This window comes from Hesperophylax consimilis, chromosome 3 (assembly GCF_061612785.1).
Source record: "Hesperophylax consimilis isolate HC1 chromosome 3, BYU_Hcon_1.0, whole genome shotgun sequence".
NCBI classification, from domain to species: Eukaryota; Metazoa; Arthropoda; class Insecta; order Trichoptera; family Limnephilidae; genus Hesperophylax; species Hesperophylax consimilis.
Window position 1 is genome coordinate 18,721,239 of NC_142838.1, and position 22,945 is coordinate 18,744,183.

The 22,945-nt window shown below is 32.7% G+C and overlaps 1 protein-coding gene across 1 annotated transcript in view; it reads left to right on the forward strand.

The window, feature by feature from the left end:
• Positions 1 to 22,945, forward strand: part of Oatp26F (Organic anion transporting polypeptide 26F) — a 128,571-nt gene that overhangs the window by 20,331 nt on the left and 85,295 nt on the right. Inside the window, exon 2 of the mRNA XM_089648914.1 lies at positions 9,808 to 10,100. Within this exon, the coding sequence (XP_089505040.1) occupies positions 9,828 to 10,100 (273 nt within the window). The 5' untranslated portion in view covers positions 9,808 to 9,827. The remainder of the gene's footprint in view (positions 1 to 9,807; positions 10,101 to 22,945) is intronic.

The window sequence follows — 22,945 nt, forward strand, 5'->3', positions numbered from 1 at the left end:
TATTAACAAGATTTTAATTACGTAATATTCAAGTAAAAATTATTGACTTTTAAAACATTTAAATAAATACTTAATATCTATTTTAATACTCAACAGAAGTTCATTGTCCGCCGCGTCCACCTAATTTCAAACCAACCAGGGCCGGCCCTATAAAAGAGAGTACATTCCCCCTCATTAGTCGACACTAATACCTAACAGTCCTAACACATCGCCCTTGAGACAATTGTTGATGAAAGCGCTACAAAAAACAGAAATCATTCAAATATTATTGATTACAGTGATCACCTACCCAGGCATTAAATGGTTTTGACACGGGGTGTCAAAATTTTACTCGCGTCAGGCGCCGTTTGGCTCAGGGTCCTAAACCAACTGATCGCTTCGCTGAAGTCACGTGTCACTGCACACCTGTTATTTGTTAGGTAGGACACTTTCAAGTGGCGGAGACCATTTGCTAGTTTATCCCTTAACCGACTAAGTTATCCATCATTGCAAAAGCAACGTCTTCCGCTTGTAATGACGATAGTAGAAGTTTTAAATACTGTCGAGTTATTCTTAACCCGATAGTGTGTATGTTTTTTTTTAAATGTTCATTTTTTGACGATCATAAACTGTGATTTTCCAATATTGTATTAACCAATATGTTCATTAAGGTTTAAACATATTACATTCCACATGTTTGTTTTTCCCGGTCATGTTATTTCCGTAGACGGTAATGGTAAATAATATAACAAAGACTGAAGCCGGAAAAACGACAAATTTACAATTGGGGTAACAGAATTGTCATGTGCTTTTCTTTGTTCATTTTGGCAAAATTCCGCCTTTTACAATTTTGCGCCCTGGTGGCTCTTCCACCTGCATTTTTAGTAAATCCAGCCCTGCCTACGAGCACTGCCCTGTTTATGATGGTAAGCGGGTAAGTCCTGGCTTTATATAAAATTGATTTTGAGTTTAAAAATATGTATTACGGACGACGGCAGATTGTTAAGTCGATGCACTACGTCGTGTAATATTTTAAATTGAGCCGCTATCAATAACAACCCTTACGTAGATGGCGATAAGGTTTAAATTCCCGCTTAACACCATCCGTCTCTTTTGATTTATGCAAGAAAAAGACATGGCCAAAAAGTGCCTTTTATTTTATTTTGTTAATGTTCAGGCATAAATATTTTTTTTTTCGATCATTTTAAAAATAACTTAATTTAACACACTATACAATAAAATCATAACCGAAAATGGGTTCGTAAGTAAAGCAGTTTTCATAGGCCTTTACATTATTTTTTTCTGGGCTTATAAAAAGACTTACAGAAAGAAAAATACTCGATTATTTCAAAGGCCAGGATGTATTCTACTCGCAGTATTTAATTAAAGCATTTGAAACATTTCTAGGCGACCAAATTTTCAAACCAAAAAACACATGATTTTGCATTACTACGTATGGCATCGCCTTAAATTGTCGAATCATTTGACAAATAATGCTTGGCTATAATATTCTTTCTTATTTCAAAAATAAGTTTGTTGGATCGTTAGTTCCTCTTTTGGCTGTCTGCAGAGATATGTTTGTCAAGCTTCGTTTGCCTTTCAAACACGTGAATAAATAAATTTCGATTTGAAGTGTCAAAACATAAGTTAGGTAGTCGTAGGTAGTGAATTCATTGTATAATAACCGTGGCAATAGTTCTTGGCATCTCTTTCGTCACACGCTTTGGAATGAGCCTCAGATCATAGAATTCTACGATTGAAGGATAAGCTAAGATGTTTACACGTCAAAAATATTCAATTGGAACTCAAACAAACTCTTAGTTTCTGAATAAATTATTTCCGATGACACATTTTTCGGCGACGGTATTATAGGCATTATAGGCTACTGGAGTATTCTAAACAATATTATAAAAAATATTACTTAAACGTTATTGGAATTAATAAGAGGAAACTGATTATAATGAAATTACAAATAATTAATTTTATCATTGAAGATTAAATTAGCGATTCTTAAACGAAAATTTGAAACTTAAAAATCAGGAAAAGATACATCTAGGTTTATGACTAGGACTATGTGACCATATCGTTTTCTTAAATTTACAATTTGAGGTTTTAATCATTAACTTATTCCAAAAAAATATAAGAATCAGTTAAAATAATCTGCTAAATTCTTTCAATATTTTTAATTTTGGGTGACAAAAATAATCAAAATTCGTAATTATTCCCGTTTAGTTTAGTTCAAGTAAACTAATGTAATGAATATTATCTGGTAAATTAATACTTATTAATACATAACATAACAAATTAACACCTATGCTCATTACTTAATAATACATAACATAACAAATTAATACCTATACTCATTACTTAATAATACATAATATAACAAATTAATACCTATACATATTAAATAATAATACATATACTCTTACTTGGTTTCATTCTAGGAAAAAGAAATTAGGTAATATAGGTAAAAGAATCGTTAAATAACATTAAAATGTATAGCTTCGCAATGTGTGGCTGACTGCATAGATAAGTGTGTCAAGCTGTTTTGCTTACTGTTTTATTTACTTTAAGCATAATATATATATTTTTTAAATTATTCAATTTCAACATCGTTTTTCGTTCGGTAATTTCAAGGAAAATATTTTAAAATTAAAGTAAAAGAATTCTCATAGTTTTTCGTTACTTATTTTTTCAACATTTTTGAAGATAACTTTAAAAAAAAAGTATTTCGATAAAATATTAGCATCTCTCAGTAAATCTGCAGAGTGTTTTCTTATCTCGACATAACAAATAACACGACTGAGTGCAGGTATTTCCACCTCCACGCATTTTCATCTAGGGCCATTGAGATTATGAATTTTATGGCCGTTCCGTTCGACAATGGCAACGATGGATGATGAAAAAATATTATACGCTGCAGTTATTGCGCATACGTGTACTTTTATTGCGTATTATGTACAACTAGGTATATGTCGGCAGTGAAAATGCAATTTACAGATTGTTACAAAAGTCCTCTGGTAACTGCGAGTGCTAAAAGCAGCGGGTGTGTTGTTATTTATCGCAGTAAGTTTATTTATAAAAATACTTCTTCAAAATCTGTGTTAAATTTTGAACGAATGAGAGTGAAATAAAACTTGGCCCAATCTATCAGTAAGCTGGTCTAAGAGTGTTGTCAACTCATACCAAGGTGAATAAACAAAATATATATATATTTTTTTTAAATTTGTTAATCACTTAGCCTTTCTGTAACACCTACTTAAATTAAAATTAAACAATTTTATATAATTTCACAACTTAAATTTTTTCCAAATTTATTATCAATCTTCTCCTTCATCAGCTGCCAGCGGAAGACTGACTACAGAAAGACTTTATACATTTTTTAAATATTTTCACAGCAAAAAAATTGATTCTGAATTCATTACTACGATTCATTAGTGTAGGTATAAACTATAGAATATATAATAATACGACGGTACTCTTATTATTTTTCTTCTACATTTCCTACGGTAGATTGGGTAACATTGCGGCCAACCTTACCTCTCTTACTTACTAACACTTTCCTCTAAAAATGTTACTCATATTTTGGAATTTAAATTAAGATAAAGGAGACAACAATGAACTTTACTATACTTGGTCTATTATAACTTGGTAGTATATATCTATGTACCTGGTAGCTAATATTGATGTATGTTTTACCTTTTAGCAAATAGGTCATCTCCACAGCGTGTTACTCCGATGAACGATTTCCTTTAGATTCCAGAATTATTCGTGCGATAAAAAGATATCCTTTTCAAAAACTTCACGTCGAACCAGCTGGCACAACTCTAGTCAAGGAAATAGTGTTGATAACAGTTGACATTGATTTGGTAGACTTCAAGAAGAATATGGAAATGTATATATGGTAGGTATCATACCTACCAGACAAAAATTTCGACAGAGGAATTTATCGTTCTGAAATTTAACCATCAACAAAGGGTCAGTGGTCTCAAGTCCCAACACCTCGACCGATACAAAACAAGACTCGCAGGTAAGGGCTTCAAAACAGGTTCTTTTTAAAATCTGCGAACACAGTATTATCGAGATTAATGTTTCTACCAGTAGGTTACAATTCGTAATTTGAACAATTTGTGAAAATGAGATGCTGAAATTTCAGACCTAATTCATAACTGCAATTATGTGTGCCTTACTTGTAAGGTATCAAATTCAATAGTTAAAGTAATTAATTATGACAAGTAAACAATCCCCACTTTCATCTCGATAGTAAAAATGTATTAGTCGTAACCTTATCGTAACTGAAACATTTTCATAATAGGCTTAGTGGCCATCCACCATGCAGCTTTAATTCCAAAAACAAAATATTTAAAGACATCGATATTGAATTATGTGGAACATTTTTGTCTCCCCAAGACTTTTAGTTAAACCGTTTTTAATTAAGTTAAATTTAATATCTACTTAAATAATCGATCCTTTGATGGATGTAGGAACTTACATAACGAACATCTAGTAACACATCCAGTTGTAACAAATAGGTACAGGAGCTGTATTTCATTATTACTTATTAGATTAATTTATTCTTACCATTATCATTACTCGGTGTCAGTTACATTCACCTGAAAAGTACAGAGCACAAAATGACTTAATGTTCATAAAATACCGTTGGCGCTTACGGTTTTCTATCAAAGTAGAACATCTATAAATATTTTAAGTGAATGCAACTAGTATTCATGGCGAGAAGTGTTATGGTATATTATTTGTTTTTATCACTGCTTTGATTTCTTCTTTCTCTTATTTTTGTTTTGTATCGCACTTCTAGGGTCCAGTTCAGCCTAAAAATTCTAAATTTCTAACGGCTGATGTGAAAAAGACACAGAAAAAAAATGACGGTCACAACTAGGAATTAAACCCAGGATCTCTTGTCTTACCTGTACAGGCGTCTTAAACCATTCGGTCATTGGAACCTATTTATAAAGAGTCATATTTGTCGAAATTTCCTTCGCATTCGATGATAAAATTTGGTTGATTTATGTGGCGCCGTTTTTTGTGAAAAATCTCCTTAGAGGCGCTGATGTACGAGCACATTTAATGTACCTTTCCGTAACCAGTGATGCTGTTCGGTTGACAGGGCCGACCCTACGCGGGCGCAATTGGAACAGTTCGCTCCGGGCGCCGAATTGCCAAGGCGCTGAGAATACTAAAAACTAACAATCCTTAAACATCGTTAAAATTGACCTTACGCAAAAATACAAATCATCCGAATATTATTGATTACAGTGATCACCTAAGTTTTACTCGCGCCAAGCGCCTTTTGGCTCAGGGCCGGCCCTGTCGATGTTCCGATAGTGTTTTAATTGCAACTTGCAACGGTCATCCGTTAGCCGTGCTACATGCCCATTTTAACTCTGGGTGGAGATTGTGACAGCGATACCATTTACAAGTATACACCATTGTCTTGCATCTTAACTTTTTATCTACTTATTCATATTTCTAACACGGCTCTTCCAACAACTCAATTGATTAAAAGTTTTGTCACAAATTTAATAGTGGGATTCCATGTTTCTCAATACATTCTTAATGAGATGCCGTGTTTTACGTTTGTCTCGATGTTCTCAGTGATAGTGCATATTTGCACTCCAAATTCCGAAAAAATGCAATTGCAGGAATGCAATATGGTTTTTGAAACTGTTCCTTTTTTTGCTAGTCTGGTTTTCTTTTCCTAGTGTTTCCCAGATCTTAGCCAGAGTATTTACTATGAATTGCCGTCAGCTTTCTGTGAATATTTCCCTGATGCCATTAAGTGTGGATTTGGAGCCTAAAACAATGGTTTTGTTGAAGTTTATCGCTGACCCGATGTTGCTATAAGGCGCATATCTTTGTTATTGTTACTTATCCGCAGCGTAACGGAGGTGATTCAACGTTTTGTGTTTACCTTTTTCGTGCCATTGTATTTTTCATTTTAGATTTATGGTATTACCAATGTATATCATTATTTCTTCCGCTGGTTTCAGCATTATGAACAGTATAATCTATTATTCACAAAATAATTGTTTCCCCTAAACCAGGAGTAGTGAACCTGCGGCCCACGGGTAGCACGCGGCCCTCTGAGGTTTTTGGTGCGGCCCGCGAGCACTTTCGGTGCGGCGTGCTGACCACAAGACTATTAAAAAAAACAATATGAACGCGAAAACGGTTTTCTTTCACGGTGTTTCAGATACATTATTAAGGCATTATTACAAAACCCATAGAAAGATAATTATTATCAGTAAAATAATAAGGAATTTAAATTAAATTAATCTAATATAATTTTAATAACTTGTCAGGCAATTAATTGTTATTATTTTATTTTCTTATTATTTTACTGATAATAAATTAAATGTTTATTAAGAAATCGTGAGTGTGGTGCTTATTAAACTCAACTATTCCAGTTCTGGGTGTAGTTTTTGTTAAAGTTGGGAACTTGCACAAAGAATCGATCAAAAATTAAAGCAGGTTTGTGTTTTGATGACTCATTTAGAAGGAAACCGTCCTCATATTCCCAATGGAGTTTAAATACTAGTTTCACACCATATGACCACTGCCCGCTCGGTGGCTGAGTTGACATACCGTTTGGGTCCCACCATGGCGTAGTATGTTCAATTCTCGGCTGGCTAAGTCCTCTATCTCAACACAAGCAACATTTCCGCTTACTGTGGTGGTAGTAAAAGATTTTCAAATATTCTCAATTTATTCGTGAACCGGGAATATTTTACTTTCTTCTTAAAAAAAAATATGTTTGCTACAAAATTCCGAGGAAAACTTATTCTTGTCGGCCGTATATAACGATTATTTAAGCTAGTGGACTCAAGAGACCCGTGGACCCACTTGAGCGATTTTCGGCATATTATTAAAAATTTGAAAAATCGTTTTAAGCGATCACCTGTCATAATGATTTTTTTTTCAAATTTATAGAACCTAAATATATGGGAGAAGCGGCAAAATCCAGATGGATTAATTGGTTTTAAACGGCAGTAAGCAGATTTTATATTTCCTTATTAATATTTTCAGGAGCGGTTTATTTATTTATTTATTTATTGGATGATTTTTATAGCGCCGCTTTTGCGAAATATCACCTCAGGGGCGCTGTACAGTTAATGCAGATATTACAAAAAAAATATATAAATATTACAAATTGAAATTGAAATTAAGTTAAATAAAATGAAGTACAGAAACAGGTGACACGGAGATGGAGAATCTGCTGCAAGAATCCTAGGTGGTGAGGAAACTGGACCAGCTGCTGCAGCGAGATAGTCCACCGCGTCCACCAACAGTGCCAGCACGAGGTTCGTCATCCATCCAGGTATGTGTCTGCTGCTAATAGAGCGCTGACACAATGTCCTCTCATGGATTCCAGACCTTGGCAGCACCGCTGTGACATTCGACGAAGGTAGAGGATGGAGACTCTGCAGCAAGAATCCCAGGTGGTGAGGAAACTGGACCAGCTACTGCAGCGAAAGAGTGCAGAGGTTATGCAAAATTACTCTTAAGTTTAAACCAGTCTTGTGTTTTATTATTTATAATTCGATTTGCAGACGCGATTCAAGGGAAACCATTCTCGCGCTTCGATTGCAGTTATGAATTTCTTGTCATTTGAAGCATTCTTGTCATGTGTGATATAAAAATCAAATAAAATCGGTACTTGGTAAAGTGAGGTTTAAATAATATATCGAAGATGTCGACACCCCCTCCCCTCGCCTACAAAATCCAAGTGGGGCCCACGGGTGATAATACAAACATATGTCCCCCGATGACGAAAAGGTTCCCCACTCCTGCCTTAATCCAACGCATGAATATAAATATCTAAAAATAAATTAACAAGATTAAAACAGCTTGTTGAACGTTTAATACTGTAATGGTTAAAAACGCGTAGTGTGCTCGTTGTCCAATTGCCCATATCCGCGTGCGCGTATACCTGCTACACACGATACTTCATAGCGATCCCCATAACCCATAAGAAATTTTTTCACTCTACGCGATCAGTATTTTCATACGATTTCATATAGATAGTTGCCATTAGAGAAGAAATAATATTTTGAGACGGTACTAAATAGTAACACCTTGAACATAACTACAGATCACAACCATGAAAGCATCTGTCACTGCCATCTGTGAGCTGTATAACGTGCTTGGTCATCATCAAATCGATGTTTTTGTTAACCCGTTCGTATTTAAACATTTATCATAAAGTTTTTAATAGATATTTATGCCTTGCGAAATATATGAGGTAAAACTACCAAAACACAGCAGCGCAGATACCAAACCGATAGCTGTGACAATCCTGTCTCCGTTCATTAATTAAAAAGTATGTTTCTCTACGAAGTAAACACATATAGATATTCTTTATTCTATGAGTTGACAGTATGTATGTGAAGTTCTCGTATATTATTTCCTAAAACAAAATAGAAAATCATCAAACATACACCCGAAATTCACAACACCTAACAGTAGTACACATTTACAATCAGTAATAAATAGATATTGTAGTCTTTTTAATAATATTTTAAATATAAAACTGAATAAACATGGAACATTTTCACGTAAAATAATGAGAGACGGCAGATGTTAAGTAATCTCCACCATCTTAAATTGTACGAAAATCGGTCATACACGTCATTCCCGGTACCAACTATCAAAATAGAGCACGTCCATTTTTCATCCCGATTAGACAAACTGGATGAAAAAAGATATCGTGTAAAACGGGTATAAGTAATGTGAATGAATAATCGTATCCACTTACCATTAAATAAAAATAATACTGTAATTAGTTGTCATTTCATTGAAAGAACATTATTTTGTGTTACTTTCCTTCAACGACATACTAATTTAGTTTTATTACGATATATTTTCGTAATTATTAATTTGTAAGATGCATTGCCCTACAACGAATTTAAGAACCCCGAGATGAACGCCGTTAAGTTAAATTAAAAAAAAAAAAATTGAAAATGAGCAGAGGAAAGTAGTTCGTAGTTATTTTCCCTAGTGCCCTGGTGATCAACCCCATTCCGAAATCTAAAGGTTGTTTAAAATACCTATTGTCGTGTTTAGTGATCAAAATGAAGTAGTTAGGTATTTTTTAACCTTGTTAATTCTCCATCCCGCCCTCCCTTCAATTTATTCAGCCTCACTACATTTACAGTAATGGGGGTACCGCAATCCCACTAGTTTAGGGCGTCCCGGATGTGCGGGTTTCCCTCCAGCATCCACAAAGATGACATAGGGCCTGATGGAAATTATTTCCCTCAGGGCTTCCTAGGGGGGTAAATTATACAAAAAAAACAATAAATAAAATGTGAACTTTAAAACAAACTTTGGTTGGTTTAGGGGTTAGGTTAAGTTTATCCTTTTAAGTAAAAAACAGTAATTTTTTACCTGGGTGTAACTACTTAAATTATTACTATTTTTTTTAGTGCTATTTGGAACACTATGCCCTCTCTAGATGATAGTGAATACATAACTTATTCACTCGTGTGAGATCCCATGCACTTTTTATACTTCGAATGCGAGGATTTTTGCCTATCAGAATCAGCCAATCGACAGAGCGAAATTTTCAACATCACTTACATACAGACAGTAAAACTGCCTCCATGAACTTTTTATACTTACATTTACCTCAAATTTGTAATGTTCTTCATAATATATTGGTGTATAACAGTTTTATGGAGAACACGACGAAATAAGTAAATAACTGTAGCATAAGGATATGGCTAAAATAAATACTAAAACACCATTGAGAACTTACTCCAAACTTTTTACAACTCCAGACATTTAAAAAGTATTTTTTGTTTCCAGCCGACCAGCCTTGCACTACAATGGCCAAGCTGCCCGCAAACGGGTCAGCGAAGCAGGGCTACGTGAACGAGGCGTTCGCCAGTGCGCACGAGGGAGACCTGGAACTCGAGACGGTAGACCTGAACGATCACGATGACCGCGAGGAGGACTGCCGAGGCCGCGTCTCCCCACAGAACGGCTCCGGCCTCTCGGGCATGCGCAAGTTCTCCAAGAACCCCGCCTACAGGGGGAATAGCTCCATGCACCTGCAGCGCATTGATAGCGAAGGACATTTCGGAAATTTGTACATTCACGTAAGAACTATTTTTATTGAGTTTAAATTATTTGTCGTTATTAGCTTTAGGGGTTATTTCAGCACCCCCTTGATAGCTTATCCACACGATAACGTATATTAATAAATAAGGAAATAAATAGGAGGAAAACTCAGCTAACCTATCCGACATATAGCCACTTATCAAATATTGGTTCCATGATAGCCACCATTCATAGGTTCGAGTACCGAATAAATGTAAAAATAAATAAATGTAAATCGAAATTATAACATTACCTCATGGATAAACTATCAGGATGGTGAAATATCCCTACTTAATATACGAGATGTCTTGTACAACAAATACTCGTTTCAAAATATAACCTTTTTGTCCAAATTCTATATATATATATATATACGGGATGTATCAGCACCTACCCGGAGGATTTTAACTAGCGATTCCTGAGAATAATAATATTTGGATGATTTATATAGCTAAGTCATTTTGTCGTCCAATGATATTTTTTATTCGTCGCAACGGATCACGTATTCACGTGATACTTACTCTTTCTCGTCTGTATGGTGCTGCAAAGTGATGGAGTGAGTTTATTACGTGAGCCGCTAGTGGCGACACGTGATGGAAACGTATGTTTCAATTGAAAATTTTTGTCGACCTCGTAATAAAACATGGCAATCTCGTTCCTGAAGATAACATAGAACCCGAGGGAAAATATTTTCCTAAGGGCCTCCTGTGTGAAGCTTATGTTAAAATATGTAAGTTCGGTTTAAAATATATCTTTCTGGTAGACAACAAATTGTTAAAATAAAATCCTCCTTGTCAGAAAAAAAATAATGCAACGCGTGGAGTCCCACAGGGTTCACACCTTGGTCCTGTCTTGTTTTGATATTTAAAAAATATTTCTTCATCTTACGTTTTGCTGATGACCTCAACATTTTTAGTATTGTTCCAAATATTTATCATTGTAATATTCAAGATAATATAAATATTTAATATTTGGCTAATTTATGTAGCGCCGTTTTCGTGAGAAATCACCTCAAGGGCGCTGAAAATCAACATTTTTTTTTATTTGAATCAATGAAAACAGACTTAACTCAAATTTCTCGAAATGACAAATTTTCGAGAAATTTTCGAAGAAAATTTCGGATTTTCTTGAATAAAATATCCAGTGATCTTTAATTACAACATAGATAACAATGCCCATGCATTAAAAGAAATTAAAGACTTATGGATAACTTTTCAATTAAATTTTTCACTTTTTAACCACGTGGCGGAAATCTCTAACAAGGAACTACAAATGTTGGGATTTATAACTATGTTAACCCGAAATTTCAACAATATTATGTTTAATCTGTTATATTTTGCCACTGTTAGAAGTCAACTTGAGTACAATTCCCCCGTTTGGAACCCACATTAAAATATTCATGTAAGAGCTACTTACAAAAGAAATTCTTACGTTTTCTAAGTTTTAAAATAGGTATTCCAGCAATTTAACTATAACACTCTTTCAAATTAAATAGATAGCCTAAATTGTCTAACATGAGGATTTTTACTGACTTGGTATTTCTATTAAATTCTAAATTATGCATTTGATAGTCCAGAATTCCTTGCAATGATAAGTTTTCGAATTCCACTACGTAATACTAGAAGGTGAGATTCATTTCAGTGCAAAATTTCTGGGACTGACATAAATAACAAAAAAAAATTAGAACTGTACATTTGTATACAGATATGTAATAGCAGCAGGAAATTTTCATATATTTTCTGGTTATTTGTAATACGGGAATATATGTCTGACTTTGATTGAGATTTTGACTGAGATTTTGAATCTATAAATTCTCATCTTTCGCATGTTGACTGGCCTTTTTTGTCTGACGTTAATACTGACGATTCCTTAGAAAACCTATATTCAATATTCTCCACCACTATCAAATCATATGTACCACAATTTACTCCTAAAAAACATACATATCCAACTCACTTCTCATCAGAACTAACAGCCTCACTACAAAAAAAAAAAAATACTTCATAAAAAATTCAAAAAAACTCTGAAGATAATCGACTATACAAATTTCAGTGAAAGTAGGAAAAAATGCAAAGATCTCTCTAAAATCTGTTATAAAACATATATAAATTATATCGAGGACACAGCCTTAAACTCGAACAATCTCGGGAAATTTATGAAAAAAATAAAAAAATGACAGCACAGACTATCCTCCAGAAATGCACATGGACGACAAATACGCCAAAAATACGCAAGACATCGTAAATCTTTTTCCTGATTTCTTTAAAAATGTTTAAATGATGAAACGCCAGAAGAAAATATTCATTCATACACATTAAAAAAAACACACATTTAACAGACTGCTACATCACCGAAGAATCTTGCAAAAAAAAACTAAGTTGCTTAGACATAAACATAAACAAGTCTGCAGGCCCGGACACCATCCCGCCAATTTTCCTGAAACAGTGCTCCTCCGTATTGTCTAAACAACTAAACATTTTATTTAACCACCTACTTTCTGGATATTTTCCCGTCCACTGGAATTCCAGCTTTATTATTCCAAAGGTGACGAGACTAACATTTCAAACTATCGACCAATATGCATTCAATCTGTATTACCCAAAATCTTTGAATCTTTAGTTTTGGAAGAAATATATCCCACACTAACAAAGTTAATAAATGACAAACAACATGGCTTCATTAGAGGTAGATCAACTACAGCAAATTTACTACTGTTTCAAAACTATACATTGGAGTTTTTTTCTAAAAATAAACAAGTTGATTGTATATATACTGATTTCTCGAAAGCCTTTGATAAGTGTCTCACAAAGTACTGATCCAAAAACTTCATGCTATAGGAATCACAGCAAATATGTTAAGCTTGTTAAGTAGCTACATATCTGGTGTAATTTTACTTGTTAAAATAAAATCTTTTTTATCTAAACCATTTTTGGCCACCAGTGGCGTACCGCAAGGTAGTCATCTTGGCCCAAATTTTTTTTTTTATAAACGACATAGTCAACTGCTTTAAATGTCAATGTACTACTATTCGCCGACGATATTAAATTATATAAAGAAATAACCTCCTTAAAAGACTTTCAAGTTCTTCAAACTAATAAAGACATGCTAAATAACTGGTGTTCACTAAACAGTTTATATTTATATGTAGAAAAATACAAAATTTTTACCTTTTCCTGAAAAAAATTATCACAAATTTTTGGCTATTCAATAAATAAAACAAATTTAGAAAGAGTAAAGGAAATGCGAGATTTTGGCATAATAATGGATGAGAAACTAGACTTTACGGTCCACATTCAACGAATTGTGAATAAGGGTATGATAACATAAGGTTTTGTATTAAGAACAATTAAAAACTTTGAATCTTTACAAATCATAAAACTATTGTACATATCCCTAGTTAGAAGCCTGATAGAACGTAACTCCATGGTTTGGTCGCCCCTCTACAATGTACATATTCATAATGTTGAAAGAATTCAAAGAAAATTTCTACGCTTCGTCAATTTTAAACTTAAAATCCCTCTAGAACACATAAATTACCTGTCATTATTGAATCTTTTAAATATTCCGACATTAGAAAACAGAAGAAAAATAAACGACCTAACCATTTTATTGAAATTATTGAACTCTAATTCGATTGTTGTGAACTCCTGCATTTAATAAATCTACACATACCTACACGAACAACTAGGCAAATATCAACATTTTACATACATACATTTCATTCCAACTATAGTTTTCACTCTCCAATACAACGTGTACACAGTCTTGGTAACAAATACTTAAACAATATAAATGTATTTGACAATAATTTGAACTTTGCAAACTTTAATCGGAGTATGTGCGAACTATTTTTACCTAATTTGTAAACTATTGTTTTTTAAATTTCCGATTTAGTTGTCCGGGTTAAGTCTTCCCCAAAGGAAAAACTTAACCCTTCCACTCACTTTTCCACAAATGATCAGCTAGTCAATCAACACTATGTAAGTGCATTATATAAGTAAAATAAATACAAAAACAATACAAGAACAACAACACGTCAAATCACCAGATATCAAATGGGAAAAAAAATTCACCGTCTCCAGATATTTTCATATCAGAGGGTTCGGCTCGGTAGAACTTCTAACAGGGCCTATAAATCCTACTGATCCCTCAACATAAATATTTAAAAAATCTTTTGTTATCCTACATGTATTCAAAATGACCGACTTTTGCATCTTTATATATAAATTTTTTGATAGATCTAATACGCCTAAATTTTTAATTAGAGAGCTAGGTATAATGCCAGTAGCCGAAATAACGAATGGTAAAATTTTTATAGTCTGAGAATGCCAAATTCTTTTTATTTCATTTCCTAAATCTGTGTATTTTCTTATTTTTTCACTAACAGATTTTTGAATATTACAGGAATTTGGAATAGCAACATCAATGATATAAGTTATTTTTTAAATTTTGTCATGTAAAACTATATCGGGTCTATTATGACTAATCGCTCGGTCTGTTAGTATAGTTTTATCATAATATATTTTATAAAATTCGTTTTCTAAAAATGAATTTGGTTCGTATTCATAATATGGTACTACATTACGGCAGTCAATCAAGTTATGTTTAATTACCAAATTTTGGTGAATTATTTTTAAAACTTGATTGTGCCTAAATGTATACTCGGACGGTGCTAATATAGAACATCCCGATATAATATGTTCTATAGTTTCCGGAAAAGCCAAACATTTTCTACACAAATCATCAATTTGATTTGTATCTTTGATTATATGCTTTCTATAATTTTTAGTATTAATGACTCTATCCTGAATGGCAAGCATAAATCCTTCTATTTCTGCGCTCAACTCTCCAATACTCAACCATTTGTTTGACGAAATTTTGTCAACATACGTTTGGTTGAGATAATTGAAGTGTTTTGCGTGTAAAATTTTATTTGACCAGGAATCTAATAATTCCTGGTTGGGATTTATAAAAATGTTGGCATTCTCATCGTATAAATTTAAAGGTGTAATATTTCTATCTGCCTTGCAAATTATTTTGTGCATTTCTGAGCTATGAGCTTTCCTATGGAAAAAAGTTCTTAGCATTTCTACCTGATTATGTTTCAAAGAAGTTATTTTGACTATACCTCTACCTCCTAAATTTCTAGGTAAATTAACTCGTTCTATAGCTGAATTTGGATGATGGCAATTAAACTTTGTTAGCGTAGTTCTAATTAATCTTTCTAAGTTATCTAAATCTGTATTAGACCATTTAATTATGCCAAATGAGTACGTTAATAGAGGTATTGCCCAAGTATTTATTGCTTTTACTAAATTTTTAGCAGATAGATTGCATTTTAAAATTTTCCTTATCCTAGTTTGAAATTTAATCCTAATATCATTTTTAATACTACTATGGTCTAATCTATTTGATTGTGGGTATCCTAAATACTTATAAACCTCATCCCTTTTCATACTAGTAATTTGGAAATTTCTAAATATACTCTCGTCCCCATCTACAATTTTGCCTTTCTCTATATGGATCGTTCTACATTTATCTAAACCAAATGTCATTTTGATATCATCTGAAAAGTTTTTAACTACCTCGATCATTTTCTCTAAATTTTGTTCAGAATTCGAAAATAATTTTATATCATCCATAAATAATAAATGCGAAATTGTACTACTCTCCCTTGTATTACCCTTTCTTATTATCATTATGGTTGATTTGGAGGATTTAGGCAGATTTTCTATTTTTCGTCTCACTTATTTAAACTCTATCCATAACGATATTTTTTAAACTCTTATATTTTATGTAACATATTTTGTTAACTCTGATATTTTTTTATGTAACCTGTATTTTGCTAACACTGATTTAAAAAAAATTTAATCTGTTTAACAAAAAAAATAAAGATGTAAATTATTATAGGTAAAAGCCCTAAGGGCGTTTAAATATAATAAAATAAATAAATAAAAATAACATAGACTTAAAAAAGTGTCAGGCACTATGAAATGAAATGGAATACCCGTTTACAGCTGATGTAGGCAGCATGAAAACGAGTTTCTAAACTTTTTTTTTTTGGTAAAACGTCACGTTTGTGCAACGACCTACCAGTAATCGGGCTGCGATTTAGTTCTCCTAGTTTTAATTAAATAGCCAGCGGAACTTTTATGGTTGTTAAAGAGTTTCATAAATAAATGAGTAGGTTCCTATGTAAGAAATAACTAGACATTAGGATAGTGAAGTTTTCGTGGTATTTTCACCCCGCTTCAAAATGCTATTATGAATATTCTTTTAAGAAGTAACCCTCCAATGGTCAAGCTTAAAAAGGCCTGAATCGTTGAATTTGAACAATAAATCTTTTGTTTCTTTGTGACGGCTGGACACAAATGAACAAAGCCCACTTCTATTTGATTATGCGCTTGCATTTGATAATTCAACTTGTATATTCGTAAGTTTACTTCCGTTTTCAAATGTCACATCCGGTCTCTTGTCGAATGCGTAGGAAGCCCTCGCAATCCCTCAATTAATGCCTCTCAACTTTTTAACTTATGAGACGTCAATTAACATATTCAACAGCTTTGAGTCACACCACTTACAAACAGGGGAAGTCAATTTAAAAAAATAAAAATTAATGTTGTTAGTTGTCGCCCGTGAAAAATCACGATAACTAACTTGATTTTTTTTAAATTTAGGCGTGGTGGACAAATTTATAAGAAATAAGTAATTAAGTTAATTAACCCTAATTCAAACGACAATAGTAAAATCTGTAATAACCCCGATGTAGGTTTTTCATTTTTTGTTACCATTGAAAAATCCTGGATTTAACTAGTTTCGCCATTTTAGAACAATGAAGTCAATTCTAAAAAAAAAAAATATTTTTATAAAAATTTTGTTTCTATTCGGCTTCGCCCAAGATTCAAAACGTTTTTTTCGAATTATTTTTTCTTACTTAACTACTAATTTCCGTCTTGTATTTTTGATATAAGTGGATACCTATTAGAACGGTTCATGATTGAGAGACTTGACCCGCTGAAAGTAGTTGCAATGACCTTTCTTTAAATTAACTCAACCAGTCTCTCGCGATCTAGACAAACCACTAATACCTAGACAAACCTCACCCCATAAACCCAGGCACCCCTGCTGAGTCACTAAACGTAGCGAATTACTTGGGGTGACTTACGGCAGAAGTGTTGGTTATCCAATAAATGGTTTCAGGGCGGCGCGCTTACAAACCTACAAAATTCCAGACAGAAAAAGCTGAATATAAATCCTCAACGCCATAAGCACGATTTTTCACGGGTCCCTTAGAACCCGGAAAGATTTTGATTAGCTCACGTAAGTTGCAATTGCCTGGAGCTACTGGCATTGGCAATCCCAATTTGAGGAACTTTGCGAGGCCGATGAAGTAGGGATGGAAAGGAGATGGGAGAGAAATATTGGAATGTTCCTGACTATGCAGACCTAGTATCTAAACCCGGTTAAGGCTAATAATTGAGGCGATTATGAATGGTGATACTGAGAGTACATTACTACTTCAGAAATATCTAACCAAAGCAACACTGGGAATAGACCGCTACTATAACATAATATGTCCATGGGTACTCGTGAATCCGTTCCAAAGTAGCTGTGTGAGCTCGTATACTTGATTGATATGCAGAATACACGGTACTCCTACGTTCATAATGTTAGCAGAGTATGAGTTGCCATTTTATCATGCAAGATGAAACAGGGTAATTACATTAACCCCTCGGTCCCGGGTGACAAGCCCCAACCATCAATCTTAACTCCTTGTAATGCCAGGTTTACACGATACTTTTTTCCAGACATTTTCCCCCGCATGGAAACTAAATCGGGACCGGGAGGAAAATTGTCATACCTATCAATATATTTAGATTTTGACGATAAATTAATTTTTCCATTAAAAATAATAAATAATATTTCGGGACGGTACTTAATCTTCAAAAATTTAAAACCATTTTTAAAATAACGTTTAAGATAGGTCGTAATGAAATTAAACATATTAATAATAACTGCAGTTTTCACCCGATCACAATCACACAGTCTAATATATTTATAGTCTTTTTGAAATTTTTTATCACGAAATATTATAGTTTCGAAAATAATCAAAGATGTCGAATAATAATGCCCATCAATATACTGGACTAAAATCGGTGTCAAAATAGAACAGTGCTACTTTTCATCTCGATACCATATGGAAAAACAAACTGTGCAGAATTATTACGAAAAAAGATGTCGTCTAACTAACCGATAGATGACCGCCAAAAGACTCGGTCTTGGCAGTCACTTCTTGCTTCATTCAAATTAAAACATCATCACATATGTATCCTTCTGTTATTCTGATTCTTTACCTGTCATGTCGCAACTCAAGCATTTGGTTCACTCGATCATGCCACATTTTCCTCGGGTGTCCCGGATTTGTACTACCATTCAAATTCGCGTAGTGCCCAAATAAAATAATAAATGCCTAAGTCATCTAAGCGTCCCTTTCTTAATTAAGGTGTCGTCTAAATTACCCTTTACAGTCCTTAGCGCGCTCGGTGTCGCAGGAAAAATAATATTATGACTGCAAAGTGTTAACGATGATTTATACGCTGAAATAATACTGAAGGTGTTGTGATTCACAATTTTAATTCGTGACGTGCAAAACTTTTAGCGTTTCCCGGGGGATTTTTCGTTAATTTTACTTTGTTAATAGGAATTTACTGCCCCCCTTCAACACGTATTAATGCCCCTTTCGTATATGAGGGATTATTTTAGTGGTTAGAATTTAAAATCATTTTTAATTGAGTACATGTATTAAAATTTTTTTTTTACAAAGTACATTAAATAGTCTATTATTAATTATTTATTATTTACGACTTTACAAATAGTTAATGTACATTAATGCTAGAACATACTTTGTAAATGATTGATTTTGTTTATATTCTGTCCCCTTGCTCATCATTAAAGAAATTCTTTAAAAAAACTGATGGAAAAGTACACTAAGAATTAATTACCTACAAAATATATTCTATTTGCATTCGATGCAATAAATTTTTATAATTTCTCAGCAACCATTTTTTTAGAATTTGCATAAAAGAGACACTTGAAAAATTCGTAAAATATAGCTGAAATATGCACATGGTGTATGTGCATTCATACAATATCCGTTCCCTACTCATCGTTTATAATAATTAATATCAAATTATCATACTGCATACTTATCACACTAAGTTTGAAACAGCTTATAGCTGAATTAGCATTTCAATGTCAATAATATCATATTTCTTAATTGAATTTTCAACTTTTGAATTCTGAATTTTCATTGGCTAAAAAAAAGGTACTTCATTTTTTGGTGGTGTTAGAAAATCTCTTAGGACCGGTTGTTTCGGAGAATTTGAGCAATTCATCAAATTTCAACGTTAATTTGCGAGTTCTGTGAAAGTCCTATTTAAGTTCTGATATTATATCATTATAGGCTAGTTTCTTGACAGAACTGAAATATTAACAGAACTAGAAAATATCTTTCACAGAGCTCGCAAATTAACGTTGAAATTTGAAGAATTGTTCAAATTCTCCGAAACAACCCGTCCTTAGTTTTTCATATTTGCGACAAATTATGCTTACATTAAGGACAGGTTATTTCACAGAATTCGAACAATTCAAATTCAAAGTCGATTTTCAATTTCTGTGAAGGTTCTATTCATGTTCTATTATTATATCATTACTGGCCAGTTGCTTCAAAACATTTAAATAGTAACATAACTTGGATAGAACCTTCACAGAACTTGAAAATCGACTTTGAAATGTAGATCTTAATTGTTTAAATTATAAATGTAGAATGCTAGCCAAGTAACTGCAGAACGCCAGGTACTTTCCGAAATAATTTATCCAATCTAAGACAGTTAGAGAACTTGTGCAATAATCACAAAAAACAGAAGATACAAAGAACGAAAAAAATTCTATCCTAAGGAATTACAATATATTAAATTAAATTAAAAATTTGAATACAACACTTATTGCATAATACACCCCACAATGAATGAAGCACAAAAGAACAGCAGCGCTTAGATTCTTGGATAAGTACCAGGGTGTCATATTCTATGTGAGTAAAATATAATACCTTCACAGCATCACAACACAACCCCGCTACAGCGACTATATCCACGGTAGATTGTATATGTACCCCGTGTAGTAATCCCGTATCGCTCGTTGGGATATATAAGCGGGGATTCACCCCAGCAACTCAGTTACCACGCGCGTCTCCTGGCGGCAGGGCGTGTTACTAAATTGCGCGAAAACGGCGGGAAAATTACGCGCCAAACTCTCGAGTTCGAAGTATGAAAAGACAATGATAGTGTATTTTTTTAACAATATTATATTTATCAAACAATATTTAAAATAAGAATATGAATAATTTTTTTTAGCCAAAAAACTTTGTGAATTAAATAGGTTGTGATTAAATGAACTTAAAAACCTTTCATTATTGCAATAAATGTAATGGTAAATTGAAAATCCGTTTTAAATTTCTGTAACGTATTGTTACTTTAAGGCTTGACAGCTGTTTCGACATCTAAAGGCCCTGTGCTGAAGTCATCGACAGAGTAAAAGCAACTTTACCTTTGCTGAAAACTTTACCTTTGCTGAAATTTGTATATAAATACCTAATATTATTTATTATTACATAAAGGCTAAATTATTTAAAAGAAAGATGATCGTTGATATTTTTTGAATGAAGTTGTAAAAATAATTATTAAATTCTAGAATTCGTTACAGTTTTCGTGGAAAATAGATTGAAATGAATGTTGGATTATCAGAACACCGCAAAGAAACCATTGTAATATTTTGTCCCAGATTGAATGCTTGATATTTCATTCAATAATAATTAAATTTATTGCTTTATCGTGACTCGGAAGTTAACGGCAAATTTAATTGAGACCCTTAATTTAAAATACAGGTAGATATTTCATTTTATCTATGCAGATAAAGTTTGCATTAAAACAGTAATATTCGTGGTTGAAAATTTAATTCGACGTTTCGAAACGGTCTCACGTCTCACCCTCGGGGAATCGTGCCTCCACTGTAGAACATGGGAGAAGGTGGAACTTTACATCACGAATATGTAGTAGATCTTAAACACTACGTGTGGTAGATTTTTATTCATTTTGTATATTATACCTAGCAACCCCTTTTGCACTAAAGAATTATGAATATATTCTCACGTGAAGCCAGTAAAACCTTATTTACCATTTATAAAATAACTTTCTGTTGCTATCTACGTTATACTGCATATGCAAACATTTTCTGTGAATAGATATTTAAATATGGACAGGAATCGAGCAAATTGGATTTTGATAAAATAAAATGTCACGTTTAACCTTCTTGGATGGTACCTTTTTATTTGATCCAATGACTATTTCGACGATTAACGTAAATGCAAATGACGTTAATACCTAATTACAATGTAATTAAATAACTCACCTTTTTAAATAATTTATAATTGATTTATTTGTAAGTCCTTACGGCTTTCATATAAAAGAAGTCTTAATTACATTAGTTCATTAAAATTTAAATCTAAATGATAATAGTTTATTTCAGACATGAACAGGATTTTTTGTTTATTTGTGGTATTTTAAATAGGTGCATATTTATCTGTATCCTAACACAATCCTGTGTGTTATCAAAATAACATTTCTTAGAAAAAAATCAATCACATATTTTCATAATTTATATTTGTTTATATTGCTATCAAAATTTACAATATTGGCACTAGGAATAATGAAATTTCTTGGATATAAAACATAGAATTTATAAGTGCTTTATGTGAAACTAAAAAAAAACGTCGATGGGTGAGTTCTGGAGGCGTGAATTTTAGACGGTATTTTTATAATTCGACATTTTTTTAGCACTTAAATTATTTCAATCATGAGATATGAAACTTTGACTTACTCATTTTCTATAAAATACAAGGAAACCAATTGTTAACTCAATTTTTTCGAATTGTAGGCAGTGGCGGCTCGTGACTTTTTATTTTATTTAATTTTTACTTTATTTTTTATTTGGTGAAAACACAGATACAGACAGTAATGAAAAAATAATTTTATAAAACAATAACGTGAAAATTCGCCTGCATCCTAACTATTTCTCACGGATCGACTTGGTAGATAACAATTTAAAATATTTTTTGCATGTAAATAGGGAAAAAGTATATAAGAAAATTATTTTGTATTTAGACAATGCTCAATGTCAAATAAAAGTGTACAAATATTTTTTTATACAAATTTAGAGATAAATCATAATTAATATTGGACAGGATTATGTTTAAAAAACTACTTAAAGAGTATAGTGAATGAAGTATGTATAAATATATTTTTGTTTATAGGAAAACAATTCAATTCAGTTTCCTACCAAAAGTACCATATGTATAAAAATATGTCGGAATAAGTGAACTAGAGTGCTAGAATTGAAAATTTGATTTTATTGATGTTGTTGTAGCTGAAAATGTTTTATTTTTAATTCAAATTTTCTCGATATGGAGATTTTCATCAATCTTTCGGTTAGATTAGGTTAGGTTTACCTACGACACCTTTATTCAACTACGAAAACATCCATAAAGCCGTATTTTTCAATATTAGCCCTATAACACACTTAAAAGTCACGAGCCGCCACTGCCTACAATTGGAAAGAATTGAGTAAACAATGGGTTGCCTTGTATTTTTTATATTGATTGTTAAAAATAGTATTATATAAAAATTATAAATAATCAATCTACAGCCGAGGAATCAACTAACTTCTATTTTCTAGTTGTTACATTTTTATTTATTTTATGTTATTTTATTTGGACATTCACAATTTATAG